A 16133-nucleotide genomic window follows, 5' to 3' on the forward strand; every position below is an offset into this window, starting at 1 on the left:
TCAAAAGCATCAATTCTTCAGTGCTCAGCCTTCTTCACAGTCCAACTCTCACATCCATACATGACCACAGGAAAAACCATAGCCTTGACTAGACGGACCTTTGTTGGCAAAGTAATGTCTCTGCTTTTGAATATGCTATCTAGGTTGGTCATAACTTTCCTTCCAAGGAGTAAGCGTCTTTTAATTTCATGGCTGCAGTCACCATCTGCAGTGATTTTGGAGCCCCAAAAATAAAGTCTGACACTGTTTCCACTGTTTCCCCATCTATTTCTCATGAAGTGATGGGACCAGATGCCATGATCTTCGTTTTCTGAATGTTGAGCTTTAAGCCAACTTTTTCACTCTTCTCTTTCACTTTCATCAAGAGGCTCTTTAGTTCCTCTTCACTTTCTGCCATAAGGGTGGTGTCATCTGCATATCCGAGGTTATTGATATTTCTCCCGGCAATAGCTTTTGTCTAATAGCGTGGACCTGAATAAGACTCAGAGTGACCCACAAGATCTTAAAAGGATTCTATATCCAGAAGTATTCCCACTTGGACTCACAGGGTTAAAGAGAACATAAAATAAGGATTTCTGGTTCTGAACAAGATGGAGTAGATGCATTCCTCTCTACCCCACCCCCTCATTGAGTGTGCGCATGCTGTCGTGAAACCCCATGGACTGTAGCCTGCCAGGCTCCTGTGTCTTTGGATTCTCCAGGCAAGCATCCAGGAGTGGGTTGCCATTTCCTACTCCAGGGGATCTTCCTGACCCAGGGATGGAACCCAGGTCTCCTGCATTGGCAGGTGGATTCTTTACTACTGAGCCACTAGGGAAGCCCCACCTCTCTTACTAAATGCAGTTTAAAATGCTGGGCAGGCTATATGTGAGACAGCAAGAGAGACACAGATGTAAAGAACAGTCTTTTGGACTCTGTGGGAGAAGGCGAGGGTGGGATGATTTGACAGAATAGCATTGAAACGTGTATTATCATATCTGAAACAGATCGCCAGTCCAGGTTCGATGCATGAGACAGGGTGATCAAGGCTGGTGCACTGGGATGACCCTGAGGGATGGGGTGGGGAGGGAGGTGGGAGGGGGGTTCAGGATGGGGGACACATGTACACCCATGGCTGATTCATGTCAACGTATGGCAAAAACCACGACAATATTGTAAAGTAATTAGCCTCCAATTAAAATAAATTAATTTAAAAAAATGCTGGGCAGGGACTTCCCTGATGGTCCAGTGGGTAAGACTTCGCCCTCCCAGTGCAGGAGGCCCAGGTTCGAGGCTTCTATTCACAGCTTTTTCAAAGCATTTTGAGCTTCTGGTGCACTTCCCAGTCTAGGTCAGTCCACTGCCACTCCCACACTTCAGAGTGCTGTTACACTGCAGCCTACCCACACTCAAACCCCTACATGTGCTAATTTAGCAGTTTAAAACGAGAAATGTTTACCATCTCAAAGGTTCTGGCATCAGGAATCCAGGACTGTTCCAGCTGGGTGGTTCTGCCTCAGTCACTGCTGAAGCTGCAGCCAAGCTACTGGCCAAGGTTCCAGTCATCTTAAGGCTCTACTGGGGCCAGTAAGTCAGTTTCCATGATCACTCATGGGATTGCTGGCTGGCCTCTGTTGTTCATTGGCTGTTGGCTGGAACTTCAGTTCCTTGCCATGTGGGCCTCTCTATAGGGCTGTTGAAAACATAATAGTTGGCTTCCCCCAGAGTGAGTGATCCAAACAACAGGGAGAATACACACCCGTGATGGAAGTTGTGGTCTTTTAAAATTTTTATGGACATGATGTACCATCTGCCATGTTTTATTGGTCACACAGAATAACTTTGATAGAGTGCAGAAGAAAACTATACGAAAGTATGAATAACAGAAGGCAAGGAACAGTGGGACCTTTTTTGGTGGCTGGTTGCAACATTTCAATTTTATTCTGTCAAGATATTTTTCTAATTTCCTTTTGGACTTTATCTTTGACTCGTGGGTTATTTGGAAGTCTTGTGTTTTATTTCAAGTATTGGGGTGTTTCCCAGATCTCTTTCTGTTGTTATTTATATTTTCATTCTTTTATAGTCACAAAATATGTTTTTTATGATTTAAATTCTTTTAAATTGAGGTTTGTTTTATGGCCCAGAAGATGATGTATCTTGGTGAATGTTTTTGCGCAGTTGAAAAGAATGTTTACTCTGCTGGTAAAGTGCTATAAAAATGTCAATCAGAACAGCTAGTTAATAGGGTTCTGGATTTCTGTATTCTTACTTTTTCTTTCTGTCTACTTGTTTCATTGATTACTGAGAGAGAAGCTTTGAATCCTCTAACAGTATTATGGATTTGCCTTTTTTATTTTAGGTCTATTTTTAGCTCATGTTTTTGAAGCTCTGTTACTAGATGTACACATACACATTTATGATTGCCAAGTCTTCTTGCTGAAATGAACAACCTTTTATCATTAGGAAATGTTCCTCTTCATCCCTGGTGACAATCCTTCTTTTGAAGTCTACTTTTAAGAATTGTTATTTATTTATGTACTATTTTGGGCTGTGCTGGGTTTTAGTTGCTGCAAGCGGGCTTTCTCTAGTTGCAGTGTGCAGGCTTCTCATTGCAGCGGTTTCTCTTGCTTCGGAGCACAGGCTCTAGGCACGTGGGCTTCAGTAGTTGCAACACGTGGCTCAGCAGTTCTGGCACATGGACTTAGGTGCTCTGCAGCATGCGCAATCTTCCCAGACCAGGGATCGACACTTTTAGTGTCCCCTGCATTAGCAGGTGGATTCCTACCCACTGCACCACCAGGGAAGTCCTAGCCACTGGTATTTAATATTTTTTTGGATTCTGTACATTTCTTGGCTCTGTGGTCCTTTCATTATTTTTGGAAAATTATTGACCATTATTTCTACTAATAGTGTGTGTGTGTGTGTGTGTGTGTGTGTGTGTTTATCTCTATCTCGGAGTCAAATTATGCAGATGTTAGCTTTGGATCTTTTAGGCTTTTAAAAATGTTTATTTGCCTGCACCAGTCTTACTTGTGGCACTCAGGATCTTTGATCTTCACTGTGGCACTCGAGATCTTTAGTTGCAGCATTCAAACTCTTAGTTGCAGCAAGTGGGGTCTAGTTCCCAGACCAGGCACTGAATCCAGGCCCCCTACATTGGGAGTGCAGGGCCTTAGCCACTGGGCCACATGGGACGTCCCTCTTGGGTTTCTTTGTTTGGTTTCACTTTTTTCTGTTTCCGTATGGGTAGTCTCCCTTGACCGATCGTAAAGTGTACTGATTCTTTCCTCAGCTGTGTTGATTTTACTGATAAGGCTGCCAAGGCATTCTTCGTCTCTGTTACATGTTTTAAAAATTTCTAGACTTTTCCATATGACTCCTTTTTATAGTCCTCTTCTCTCTGCTAACAGTCCCTTTCTGTTTTTTGTACGCTGTCCATATTTTTCAACACAGTCTTTCACATACTGTTATGGTTGTTTTAAATGTTCTGGCAGATAACTCCAGAGAGTTATCAAGTCTGGAGTCTGGTTCTGTTGATTGCTTTGTCTCTTGACAAATAGGTTTTTTTTGTTTTTGTTATGTTCCTTTTTATGTGTGTGTTGTAACTTTTTAAATTTCTGGACATAATGTGTAGAACAGTAAAGACTGAGCTCAGTAATATTTTTGCTTGGAAATCTATCTCTCTTCTTCTTAGGCTGTTAGTGTAGAGAATTGAGTCAATCTTGTCAGGAGTTGAACAAACTTTGGTTTTGGTTTGTTTTGTTTCTGATTACTTTTAGTGTTTGTGACTCCCACGGATTCTATCCTCTCATATCCTCTCATAGCCGCGCCGGGCCTTTAGCAATAAAACTTGTAGCTGAACTCATCTTACCTGTTTGCATGGAGACATTGCCTTTCTCCAACTTCATGAGTGTACCAGTGCCTATATCCTGCTTCTTGGAGGCGACTGCCCTTCTTTGGAATGCAGGTTAATCAGTTGCTGGGCAACCTCAGCTCACTGATGGGGTCAACAAAATCAACAATTTTACAAATTACTTAACAGTTAAAAAAATTGTTTTTAGTGTGGTAGGATGCTCTTCCCAGCTTTCAGCATCCTAGATGGAAGCCAGAAGTCTAAGCCATCTACTCTCTCACTGCTCCTTTCAACTCCTGCTGTCCACCCTTAGGTCTGCTGCCTGGGCCTTCCTCTCGGCTGAAACCCTTCCAGCTTCAGTTCAGTTGCTCAGTCGTGTCTGACTCTTTGCAACCCCATGAACTGCAGCATGCCAGGCCTCTTTGTCCATCACCAACTCCCAGAGTTTACTCAAACTCATGTCCATTGAGCTGGTGATGCCATCCAACCATCTCATCCTCTGTTGTCCCCTTCTCCTCCCGCCTTCAATCTTTCCCAGCATCAGGGTCTTTTCAAATGAGTCAATTCTTCACATCAGGTGGCCAAAGTATTGGAGTTTCAGCTTCAGCATCAGTCCTTCCAATGAATATTCAGGACTGATTTCCTTTGGGATGGACTGGTTGGATCTCCTTGCAGTCCAAGGGACTCTCAAGAGTCTTCTCTAACACCACAGTTCAAAAGCATCAATTCTTCGGTGCTCAGCTTTCTTTATAGTCCAACTCTCACATCCATACATGACTACTGGTAAAACCATAGCTTTGACTAGTCGGACCTGACGGACCTTTGTTGGCAAAGGCCGTTCTAGCTTAGCTCCTGAATTATTTCTAACCTGGATGTTCCCACCCTCCCCCCCACCCTTTTATGTGGCAGATACCTGACAAAGAGAAGTGACAAGAGAGGTTCCTGATCTGTTACCATGCTTCGGACAGCTCAAAATAATCCGTGCATTCCTGTTCCCAAGGATAGGCCTGAAAAGGGGGAGCTGATCTCTTAGCCACTGTACTTCAGATTGGCCTCATTCCTCTGTGCTCGAAACTGGGACCAAGTATCTACTCCATCCATTAATGAGGAATAAGAATGAAACTGACCAAAATATTTCTAGGAAGATGAAAACTGCAACAGGATAAAAGGGGAACAGACTGGGAGTTGTGGTTTTAAGCACAGGCTATGGAGCCCTGTGCTGTGCTCAGTCGTGTCTGACTCGTTGCGACCCCTTGTACTGTAGCCCACCAGGCTCCTCTGTCCATGGGATTTCCCAGGCAAGGATACTGGAGCAGGTGACCATTTCCTGCTCCATGGGATCTTCCCCCAGGGATTTAGAACTCATGTCTCTTGGGTCTCCTTCACTGCAGACGGATTCTTTACTGCTGAGCCACCCTGGCTTTAAATTCTTGCTCCATCACTTAGTTGGACAAGTCCCTTCACCTTTCTATGTCTCAGTTTCTGTACCTGTAAAATGGATGTGAAAACAGCATTTCTTCACAGGATTATTTCGAGGATTAAAAGAGTTAATACATGCAAAGCACTTAGAACAGTGACAGGCACATAATAAGCTCTATGGAAGATTAGAGCGTACTTCTATAATTTTAGAAATTTGTGGAAGAAAGCAGTTGCCTCTGTTTCTCAGGAGCAATTGCAATCTAAACAGCTAATGTTTGCTGAGCATCTCCAGAGTGCCCGAGCCCTGCACTTAGCATTTTTTATGTATTATCTCACAGGAGGTAGGGATTAATTATTCCTACCTAATAGGCAAAGAAAGCAAGGATCAGAGAAATTGTTTACACAGCTGGCTAGACACCAGAGCTAGGTTTACAACCCAAGAGGGCCTGGTTCCCAGGCCTGTGCTCCTAACTACTGCACTTGTTGCTGGCCACAAACTAGTTTCCTTGCTTGTAAAATAATGGGAGAGTTGCTTGCTGTACTTATTTCCCAGGATGGTTTGGATATCTCAGTACAATAAGAGAGGCAGAACTTTAGGTATTTGTACAGAGTGCTGGTCCCCAGACAGAGAAGCTTGAATGGGTCACAACTCCTCACAACCCCCACCGCCCCCACCGCCCCGCTTCTGCCTCCTGTGTGCCCTTCCCCCTCTTCTCCGCCTGTTGAACTCATTTAAGACTCAGCTCAGATACCAGCACCTGCATTTCGTTCTAACAAAGGAGGGATTTAAGCTTAGATATCAGCACCGGGATTTCATTCTAACAAAGGGTGGCACAGCAGACCTGTGTGTTTCTTAAACATTTATTTATTTTAAATTGAAGGATAATTGCTTTACAATATTGTGTTGGTTTCCGTCAAACACTTTAACATGATCAGCCATAGGTATACATGTATCCCCTCCCGCTTGACTCCCCCCTCCTTCTTACCTCCCCATTCCACCTCTCTCAGACCTGCATGTTGAAATGACCATGTGGGTCATTGATTAGCGCTCTGGACTCTACAGTGATGACTGACTGGTGTGGGGGATGGAGCGTAGCAGGACCAGAGGACCAGAAAACCAGAGAGAATGGAGCCGAGCGAGGGTCGGTGGTGGAAACGGAGACGAACGGTGGATTGCAAAGATTATTTGGGAGAGAGAATCAACAGTTAATGGAGATGTATTTTAATGTGGGCAGCGAAGGACGGGGAGAAGGCAGGGATGACTCCTAGTTTCTGGTCTGCTCGTGGATGTTTGTTGAATGAAGGATCGAGTAACCCCACGGCAGAAGCATCTCTGACCGACGCCCCCCACCCCGCCCCGAACCGGGAGGTTTCTGGATCTACATGCCGGCGCCGGGTGGAAGGGAGGAGGAGAATGAGAATGAGCACAGAGCCTCGGTCCAGGAGAAGCTTCTGGCCCTGGTGTGAGCCAGGAGGCACCGCGAGAGGGGCAAGCCTTTCCCTTCTGGGCCCACGGTTTCCGCCTCACTCCTCCACCCGCGCCGGGCGGGACGCGCAGCGCCCCTCTCGGCACTCTGGAGGACTTGGCTCCCCGCCGGCGTCTGGGGGCGCGGCGCAGCGGCCCACCCCTCCACCCCCGACCCGCCCTGTCCCGGCGCCCACCCCGCCCAGTGCTCTGGAAAGCTGGGCGGCGGCTCTGATCGTCCCGGAGCCAGGAACCGTGGGCTGCAGGGGTGAGTCCCAGGGGCAGGGAGCCCCCGCCGCTGTGCACCTGCCTTGATGCGCGGCCGCGGGTCGCCAGACCCTTTTCCCGCGCGAGCGCCTTCTCGAGGGGTGCGCGCCTCAAAGTGCGGAGCGTGGCCGAGGGTGCCGGGGAGTCAGTCCGGGTGCCGCGCGCGGAGGTTGCGTCGGGGACTCCCGGGGGAGTCGGGGAGCAGGGGTTGCGGGGGGCCGTGTCCCCGCGGACCGGCGGGGCGCAGCAAGTGTCCGGGATCGCGCGGAGTCGGGCGGAGCATCCAGGGGGTCCGGCGGGTGGCGGGGCGGCGGGACGCGTGCCGGGAACTTTTTGTCCGCGCTGGAACTACAAGCGCCCGCGCCCGCGGGGGTTCCCGGCGGCCGCCCGGCGCCCAGCAAGGAGCGCGTGTGCCCGCCGCCGCCCTTCCCCCACTTCCGCCCGCCGGCGCTTCCTCGTTCCCGGCTCCCGGGGCCCGTCCGTCCCGGGGGAGACCCGGCGGCGCAGCCCCACCCCGGTCGCGCGGCCCGCTCCCACGCCCCCGCCGCCGCGCCGGAGCGGACAGCCTGAGTCAGCGGGGGCGCCGGGCGCGGCAGGTAGGGGCTCCGCGGGGCGGGCGCAGGTGCCGCGAGAGGCCGGGGGGCCGGGTAGAGGGAGGCGAGCGCGAGTGCAGCCCCCGGAGCCCCCCTCCGTCTTCCCCGCTTGCTCCAGGGTCGCGGCGTGTCCCCTTTTAGGGAATTCTTTCGCTCGCACTGACTCCACTGCGGGTGGGGTAGGACCGAGAGGGAGCTCTCTGCACCACGGGCCGGGCCCCTGGCCGCCTCCGACCCCCCCCCCCAGCCCAAACGTTTTCAGCTCCCTCCACCCCTCTTCCCTGCACCTTCAGTTACGTAAACAACCCCCTTCCCTACTCCGGCGCTTAGCTCCGCTGCGCCCCGGGCGGGCAGCCCCCGCCAGTCTCCGGAGATTGAGGGGGCTAGGGGGAAACAGAGGGGGCGCCCCGGAACCTGTGGTCCCCTCCAGCTCCCCAACCCTCTTGCTGGCCCTTCCCCGCCCCCGCCGCCCCCCACCCCCCAGCCCCCACCTCGCGGGAGCAGACAGCCCCAGGGGCCCTGGGTATTTTTAGCGCTGTGACCTGGGCGGCAGCACTAAGAGCCTTTCCCAGGAATCAACGTCAGCGTCTCCCTCCTCCGCTGCCCCCTCTGGCCACATGGTCTCCCCACACTTCCTTGGCCCTGCCTGGCTCCTCTGGGGATTAGGATCGCTCGTGGCCCACCCTCAGCGCCCGGTGGACTGGCCAGGGTCTCGGATATGCCGAGTCCAGATGAGGCGGGGAAGGCAATCTGCGGAGGATGACGAACTGGTCCTCCAGCTAGATACTGCCTTGCCTCCGGTGATGGGCTCAGGAAGGGATGCGGAGCGAATCGGAGTGAAGGGGGTTCTGGAAAGCTCTCAGCACGGGGGGCCAGAGGGCCTGGGCTGAATCGCACGCTTCCAGTTGCTACTTGCTGACTAGTGGGGAGATCGGCCAGTGAGATGTGTCAAAGGAGAGGAGCTCAAATAAAGAGCTGTGGGAGGCAGAGAAGAGATGATGTCCTCTAAATAGCTCGGGGACCGCAGCCTTCCTTTTTTACAGAACACCCTCAGGAGCTGTGCCTTGTGTTTAGAGGCAGGTAGGAAGACGATGCCATTTTCAGATGCGGAGACTGAGGCTAGAAAGATGTCTTCCTTAGGGACAGAGCCAAGTCTAGATAGAAGTCAAGTCTGTGACTTAAGAGCAGGGTTTGGAGGGGATGCCGGTGATAGTGTGTGTGTGTATAGAGAGAGAGTAGGAGGCGGGTGCTTTAGCTTTTGTCTGGGTTTTAAAGGATGGCCGGGGCGGGGACCGGAGTTGCAGCAGTGGAGGAAGGGACCTTCCTTCTGAGATCTCTATTCTGTCCTCTTCCCCCGCCTTTGGAGGAGAGGCTGGGTTCATTAAGTGGAAAAAATACCTCCCCCATTTGAGCTGAGCCAGCCCCTCCAGCCCCTCTCTGAAGGGCATGATCCTGAGATGTGGCCATTGGCTGTGTTCCCTGAATACAGAGGAGCCTCTCTTGCTGTGCCTGGAACTAACATCCCCTTTGTGGAGCTAGGGTCAGCCCTGCCTCTGCGTGAGACTTGAACTTTGTGGTAGTGGGACTTTGTTTCAGGGAAGGGAAAGAGGGAATCGAGTCCAGGAGTGTCCAGGCTGCAGCCAGAGGCCCCACTGCTGGGATCCTGGCTGCAGGGGGGCTCCCCAAGACCAGGCCCCCAACAGAGTCCCCTCTCCAATTCACAGCTCTCCTTGCTCTTCCAGGAGCTGACATGGACCCAAATCCTCGGGCAGCCTTGGAGCGCCAGCAGCTCCGGCTTCGGGAGCGGCAGAAATTCTTCGAGGACATTTTACAGCCTGAGACGGAGTTTGTCTTCCCCCTGTCCCACCTGCATCCTGAGTCGCACAGACGTGAGTTCTGAGTCCTGGGAAGAGGCACTGGGGCAGGGCAGGGAGGAAGTCGCATAGTCCTGGACCTTGGTCCCTCCCCGCTGGTTTTCTTGGCCCTTTAAACATCTACCTCCTTACCTGACAGATGTCTCTGACCATCCAATCAGTGCTGGCCTGGCTCCTCCCGACTTGCCCCCTTCTTGATATGCAGCCCCCATAGGTAGTATCTCATCCATGGAGGTGAATGTGGACACACTTGAGCAAGTGGAGCTTATCGACCTGGGGGATCAAGATGGAGCGGATGTGTTCTTGCCTTGTGAAGACCCTCCACCAACTCCCCAGACGTCTGGTATGTCCCTCTGCTTTGGGCCTATGGGCACTGGTCGGTCAGAGCTGGATGTCAAAGCTGGGCTGGGGAAGTCTGCACGGAGGGGCTGGGCATGAGCTTTTCCACCCACGAAGCACCTGCTTGTCCTGATTTTAGGGAAGTTGACCTTGGGGGAAGCTGGGTTACGGATTCCTAATCCAAACCTCTCAGAAGGCCCAACTGCCTTAGTCTTCTTCAATTTTTTATTTTTGAAATCAATGTAATTAGTTAACATAATAAATAATGTAAAAATATGATCTTTAGATTAGACAACTGAAGCAGTTTTAGTCATTTAATATTTATTTAGCACTTTATTAGGTTTCTAATACCATGCTTAAGAATTCTACATGTATTATCTCAATCCTTACTATGTCCTATTAGGGCAGGTGGGGTTATTCCCACCTTATAAGGAAGGACATTAGAGGGACTCCCTGGTGATCCAGTGGTTAAGATTCTGTGTGTTCCACTGCAGGGGGAATGGGTTTGAACCCTGGTTGGGGAACTAAGATCTCGCATGTCATACTATATATATACATATATATATATATAGTCACAGAGACGAAAAGTGGAAAAGCTGGATTCAAACCATGGCTGTCTTGACTCCAAAGTCCACATGCTTAACCTATAAGATATTAATGGATACTGCTGCTGCTAAGTCGCTTCAGTCGTGTCTGACTGTGTGCGACCCCATAGACAGCAGCCCATCAGGCTCCCCCGTCCCTGGGATTCTCCAGGCAAGAACACTGGAGTGGGTTGCCATTTCCTTCTCCAATGCATGAAAGTGAGAAGTGAAAGTGAAGTCGCTCAGTCGTGTCCGACTCCTGGTGACCCCATGGACTGCAGCCCACCAGGCTCCTCCGTCCATGGGATTTTCCAGGCAAGAGTACTGGAGTGGGGTGCCATTGCCTTCTCCGATTAATGGATACTATCTTACTTTAAAAGTGCTGCTATTATTGATGGCATATTATGTGCCAGACATTTTATAAACATTCTCAGATTTTGTCTTGAGAACCCCTCTGGAATGTCAGTACCCCCTTTTTACAGAAGAGGAGCAGAGTCCTTGAGAGGGGAGGTGACTTGCCCAAAGCTCCTCAGTAGCAAGGAAGTGAAGTGACGTAGCTAGAACTTGAACTTGCAACTTGATTGATTCGACTCTAGAGCTTAGTGAAGTGAGGGGTACTGGGAGCCAGGAGACTGGCGGGGTGACTGGCCAAGTCCCTGGGCCTCAGTGTCTCCCAGCCACATCCTCTCCAAGAGTCCTCTGAACCCCTGTGTGTGGCCATGACCGGCTCTTCTCTCTGGGCAGGGGTGGACGAGCGTCCCGAGGAGCCGAGCCTGCCAGTGCCTACGCCAGACAGGACGACGTCTCGTACTTCCTCCTTGTCCTCTGACTCCTCCACCAACCCACACAGCGCCGATGCCAGTGACGGCGGAGCAGACACGCCCCTGGCACAGTCTGACCAGGAGGAGGATGGAGGCCATGATGGCGGGGCAGAGCCCGGAGCCTGCAGCTAGCAGTGGGCCCCCACCTACAGACTGTGTGAGCTGCCTCGTCTCCACTGGAGACCCCAGGCCTGGCCAGAGCCCTTTGGAGAAGACCAGACTCTTTAGTGCAGTAGGCACCAAGGGGAGGAAAGGAGGGTGGGATGGTGTGCCTTCCTGGGAATTAACCCGCTCCTGCTTTACTGCTAACCTTCCCCTGCTGCATCCTTCTGCTATTCGTTAGAATATTTGGAATTAGCTGGGCATTTGGAATATAGTTTTGAACAAGATAGGTGCCCTGCTTTCAAGGGGGAGAAAAAATCAAGAAAATACCACGGTTTTGGCTTACTGCTGAAGTGGGGCCCACGAGTGAGGAGATGGAAGATGAGCTAGGACGAGACGCCACTGCTTTTCTTAGCGCTCTTCCCTCCTCCAGACTTCCTGAGTCTCCTAAACCAGTGTCTCTAGGCGGCCGTGAACTCCTTAACCCTCCCAGGGAGATGGCCCTGCAGCCATCCTGCTTCCTTCCGTCCTTTCTGGAACAGGGCACGGCATGAATAATAAACAGATAACAACATACCAATCATTCCCATTCATCTTTCACATCGGACAGATACCAAACCAATATATTTCTTTAGCTCTCTGGTAGTGGTGTAGTCGCTAAGTCTTGTCTGACTCTTTGTGACCCCATAGACTGTAGCCCACCAGGCTCCCCTGTCCATGGGACTTTCCAGGCCAGAATACAGGAGTGGGTTGCCATTCTCTTCTCCAGTGGACCTTCCCCACCCAGGGATTGAACTGGGTCCCCTGCACTGGCAGGCAGAGTCTTTACCGACTGAGCCACCAGGGAAGCCCATATTCCCATCATTCACTTGCTTTGTTTATTCCAGGAGTTATTTGGAATTAGCTGGACATTTGGAATACAGTTTCGAACACGATAGGCTTCCTGCCTTCAGGGAGGAGAAAATCAAGAAAATACCACAGTTCTGAGCGTAATGAGTAGCATGATGAGGAGCTCTTCTGTTACCAGAAAAGAGGGGCATCTTAGTCCAGCTCATGTGGTCACTGGAGAGCTGGTTTTCAGGCTGGGATCCAAAGGATAAGAAGGAGTTAGCTGGAGGGGGTGTGTGTGGTGCGGGGGGGGGGCGCTGTACTCCAGGTAGAAAGAGCAGCTTGGAAGAACTTTAAATGGAGAGAAATAGTCTTGAGGAACTGAAAACCATTCAGCATAGCTGAATTGTTGAATTTGAGCAGGAGATTAGGGAGGATTAAGATTGACAAAGGTCCGATGAGGAAATACTTTAAAGCCTGTATCAAGCTTCAGTTTAATTGCTAGTAAAATATCAGTGACTTAAGATATAAATTTTGTTTCCTCACATAAAAGAAGTCCAAAGTTCTACAGTTATTGGACACCAAGATCCTTTTTGGCTCTTTTTACTCAGCCATCTAAGGCGCATGGCTGGAATTCTCACTGATACCTCCTGTCTAGAATGGCTGTTGAGTCTCTGGTCCTTGAAACTGGTGGAGAGCAGGAGAAGGAATTAGGAATGGGCAAAAGAGGCATGGGTCGCTGTCTGTTCCCACTTTGAGAACCTTTTTTGGAAGTTCTAACCAGTAGTGTCCATTTTCATCTCATTGGCAGAACTTGGTAACATGAGTAATATTTCATTTACAGGTATTTTATAGGGACACAGCATTAGAAGAAAGGAAATCCTGGCCTTTGGAAAGATAATAACCCTTCAAGTTTTAATTACCAATGTGTCTGATTTCTGTCCTTCCTGTCAAACCTCTCAGAAGCCCCCTTTAGTAGGGCCCTCTGCTGTCTTCATAAAATCAGGGTTATGTTACTAAGAAACAAGAGGACTACAGTCATTGGGTAGATAACTAGTAGTTTACACGTTACAAATTTGAACTTTACTGGGAGTAATGAAGGATGACAAATGATTGAAATTTCCTGTTAAAAAGATAATTCTGGCTGCAGTGTAGAAAACACACTGGAAGAGGGTGTGCTCCAGACAGACAGACAGACATAACACAATAATCCATGTAAGCGATAACAGTGGCCCAAAAGATAGTGGTAATGATTAGTTTCACTGGGTTGAGGCTGAGTATAAACAAATGACATTCATTCAATAAGTATTAAATGTCAGCGTTTAACATGTGTAAGACACAGAGTTTGGTCTTGGGGGTGCGGTAGTAGCACACACAGACACACACACAAAAGACCCAGTCTTGCTCTTAGGGAGTTCGGGCTCTCCTGGGGCCCAAAAGTAAGACTGCAACTAGGACTTGAGGAAGGAGTTAATATCCTGTTAAGAAAGGTCACAAGGTATTTGCCTGGAGGAAGTGGTTCTGAGCTGAGATCTGAAGGCGGAGTAGGAGTAGTTTAGGGGAAGAATGGCTGGAAGGACTCCTTGTAGAGATGCATTGATTGGAGGGGACTGGAGTGGATGTCCGGAAACCAGGAGATGGTTGCAACTATCCAGATAAAAATGGGATAGGGTGGAGGTGGGGGATGTAGAAAAGTGGAAGGAATGAAGAGATGTTGGGGAGGCAAAATTCAAAATATTTATAGATAGGCGGGTGTGAGAGAAGACTGGCTGAAAGGCGTCACCATTGCTTCTGCCTTGTGCAGCAGGATGCTTTGGAGGGTTCTTCATACACATGGAGAATTTAGGAGAGGGCCAGATTTGGGAAGTTGGTCATAAATTGGGTTTTGGACATGTTGAGTTTGAGGTGCTTTGGAGACCAAGAGGACATTTTGAGTAAGCATTTGGACCTGTGAGTGTGGGATTTAGAAGAAACGATTAGATTGGAAGATCAGTACATGAGTTATCAGTGTATAGGTGATGAGCATGCTATGGGCGCCAGGGAACTTACCCAGGGAAAGATGGATGAAAGGAGGGTTATAGGACCTAGCCTTAAGGAACATTAAGTCATTTTTCATATTAGGAAAAATAAATCATCCCACCTCCCTTCATACATCAAACCACCCATGGGATCAGTGACCTTCAGCCTAAATCTCAAAGCTCTCTGTGCAGTTCAGGCTGAGTGACAGGGCTGCAGGCTTCCCAATAGCTCCATTTTGCTTCCATCCCTGCAGGGGGCCATTGTAAGTGACAGTTCTTAAGTGCTTTTCCTAGCAGTGCTGAAAAACTGGTGGGAGTTCTGTGCCTCTTTTGTCTAAAAGTCTGTGTCCAAGTTGAGATCATCCACTAAGCTGGGCCAGGGCCGAGCCTCATGTTAAATTTTGTGGTTTTTCTGTGTTGCCAATGACTTCACTGTACACAGAAGACACGGTCTTCTCAACCTCCTGACTTCAGCGGCTGAGCCTTCTCCTGGGCTGTACTGCATGATATCTGCAGCTCAGCTCTGCAGGGTTTTCAGTTCCTGGGATCCCCCAACTCCCCATCCAGGGTGAATGGTGGGAAGCTAGCCTGGCCTGTTTGCTGTCAACATGTCAACAACCCTGGGCATACGGTGCTAATGGGGGCAGGGAGCCTGGCTGGGGAGAGAGAGCTACAGCATTCTGGAGAGGTGGAATTGTTAGTGAGCCTACGGGGAGCCTTCGGTTCAGCTGCTATGAGCCCCAGCCCTGCCTGGGAAAATCTAGGGTCAGCTGAGACCCCAGGACCACTTCCTGTTTGGACAATGATCTCTTCTTCTGCCAAACCACAGGGCCTTGGCTGGCCCTCAGAGCCAGCATCTCCAGCCGACTGTTTTTTTGTGGCCACAGAAGGCCCTTAGAGATGGGGGTGATGACTTGGTGCCAACTCCGAGGCAAGCAGCCCAGCTTTCAGCCTCTAAACCACAGTGTGGCATCTTCTGTCTGTGGCACAGGCTTGTCATAGACCCTGAAGCAGAGGGAAGAAGACAGCCTCCTCCTATAGAATCCTGTGCTGTGGAGGGGCCACATCTCAGTGGAAGATTCCCTGGACGGCTCACACTGCAGCAGTCCCCAGGAGTGCACAAGACTTGATACTGTGAACAGCACAGCAGTATGGGGACAACGTGGAATGATGTTATGATGTTGTCAAGTTTGTTTGTTCATCTGGACATTACTGAGCCCCCACTCTGTGCTAGCTTCCTTGCTTAGGCAACAGAAATACTAATGTGGCCAAGAGTTCTTCCAGGAAGGGACAATGTCACAGATAATGGAAATATAAAGTGGGCTGTAGCACCAGAGGGAGAAGGTAAGTCTTCTCTGGGGGTGGCTGGATCTTGAGTGATGGGGACAGGCAATTTCAAAAGAAAACAAAGCATAGAAGTACAAAGTAATCATTATCATAATTGCAACTACCTTAACATTTTCTTTGAAGTTGGTGGTGTGGACTCGAGTTCTGATTCACTGTGATCTTAGGCAGTTATCTTGGTTTATGTACCTCAGTTTACTCATCTGTAACATGGAGATAATAGTACCTTCTTCATAGAGTGGGCTTCCTCGGTAGCTCAGGGGTAGAGAATCTGCCTACAATGCAGGAACTGCAGGAGATGCAGGTTCAGTCCCTGGGTCAGGAAGATCCCCTGGAGGAGGGCATGGCAACCCACTCCAGTGTTTTTGCCTGGAGAATCCCATGGACAGAGGAGCCTGGCAGGTTATAGTCCATAGGGTTGCAAAGAGTCAGACATGACTGAAGTGACTTAGCACGCACTCAGAGGTATGCACCTCATAGAGTTTCTTTGAGTAAAGGTTTGCAGAAGTTACTAAGCACTTACTCCATTCCAGATTCTACATGCACCTAATTTCTGATCCTTACAATAACCCTGAAAGTAGGTTCATCCATTTACAGAGCAGGAAGTGTGGCACTCAGATTGCTCATGCTCATATGGACTAAAGGCT

The 16133-nt window shown here is 49.7% G+C and overlaps 2 protein-coding genes across 2 annotated transcripts in view; both read left to right on the top strand.

The window, feature by feature from the left end:
• Positions 1-9407, top strand: part of SYS1 (SYS1 golgi trafficking protein) — a 32053-nt gene extending 22646 nt beyond the window's left edge. Inside the window, exon 4 of the mRNA XM_061437728.1 lies at positions 9319-9407. Within this exon, the coding sequence (XP_061293712.1) occupies positions 9319-9325 (7 nt within the window). The 3' untranslated portion in view covers positions 9326-9407. The remainder of the gene's footprint in view (positions 1-9318) is intronic.
• Positions 6291-11575, top strand: DBNDD2 (dysbindin domain containing 2). Its single transcript, XM_061437720.1, has 4 exons — positions 6291-6984; positions 9319-9465; positions 9656-9793; positions 11118-11575. The coding sequence occupies exons 1-4, from the start codon at positions 6477-6479 to the stop codon at positions 11324-11326; spliced, it is 1002 nt and encodes a 333-aa protein (XP_061293704.1). The 5' UTR covers positions 6291-6476; the 3' UTR covers positions 11327-11575.
• Positions 11576-16133: the final 4558 nt, after the last annotated feature.

The sequence above is a fragment of the Bos javanicus genome, chromosome 13, assembly GCF_032452875.1.
Source record: "Bos javanicus breed banteng chromosome 13, ARS-OSU_banteng_1.0, whole genome shotgun sequence".
NCBI lineage: Eukaryota > Metazoa > Chordata > Mammalia > Artiodactyla > Bovidae > Bos > Bos javanicus.

Coding starts and splice junctions, on each gene's coding strand:
- DBNDD2 (XM_061437720.1), top strand. CDS start 6,477: ATGTGGGCAGCGAAGGACGGGGAGAAGGCAGGGATGACTCCTAGTTTC. Junction 6,985..9,318: donor AGGAACCGTGGGCTGCAGGG/GTGAGTCCCAGG, acceptor TTGCTCTTCCAG/GAGCTGACATGGACCCAAAT. Junction 9,794..11,117: donor ACCAACTCCCCAGACGTCTG/GTATGTCCCTCT, acceptor CTCTCTGGGCAG/GGGTGGACGAGCGTCCCGAG.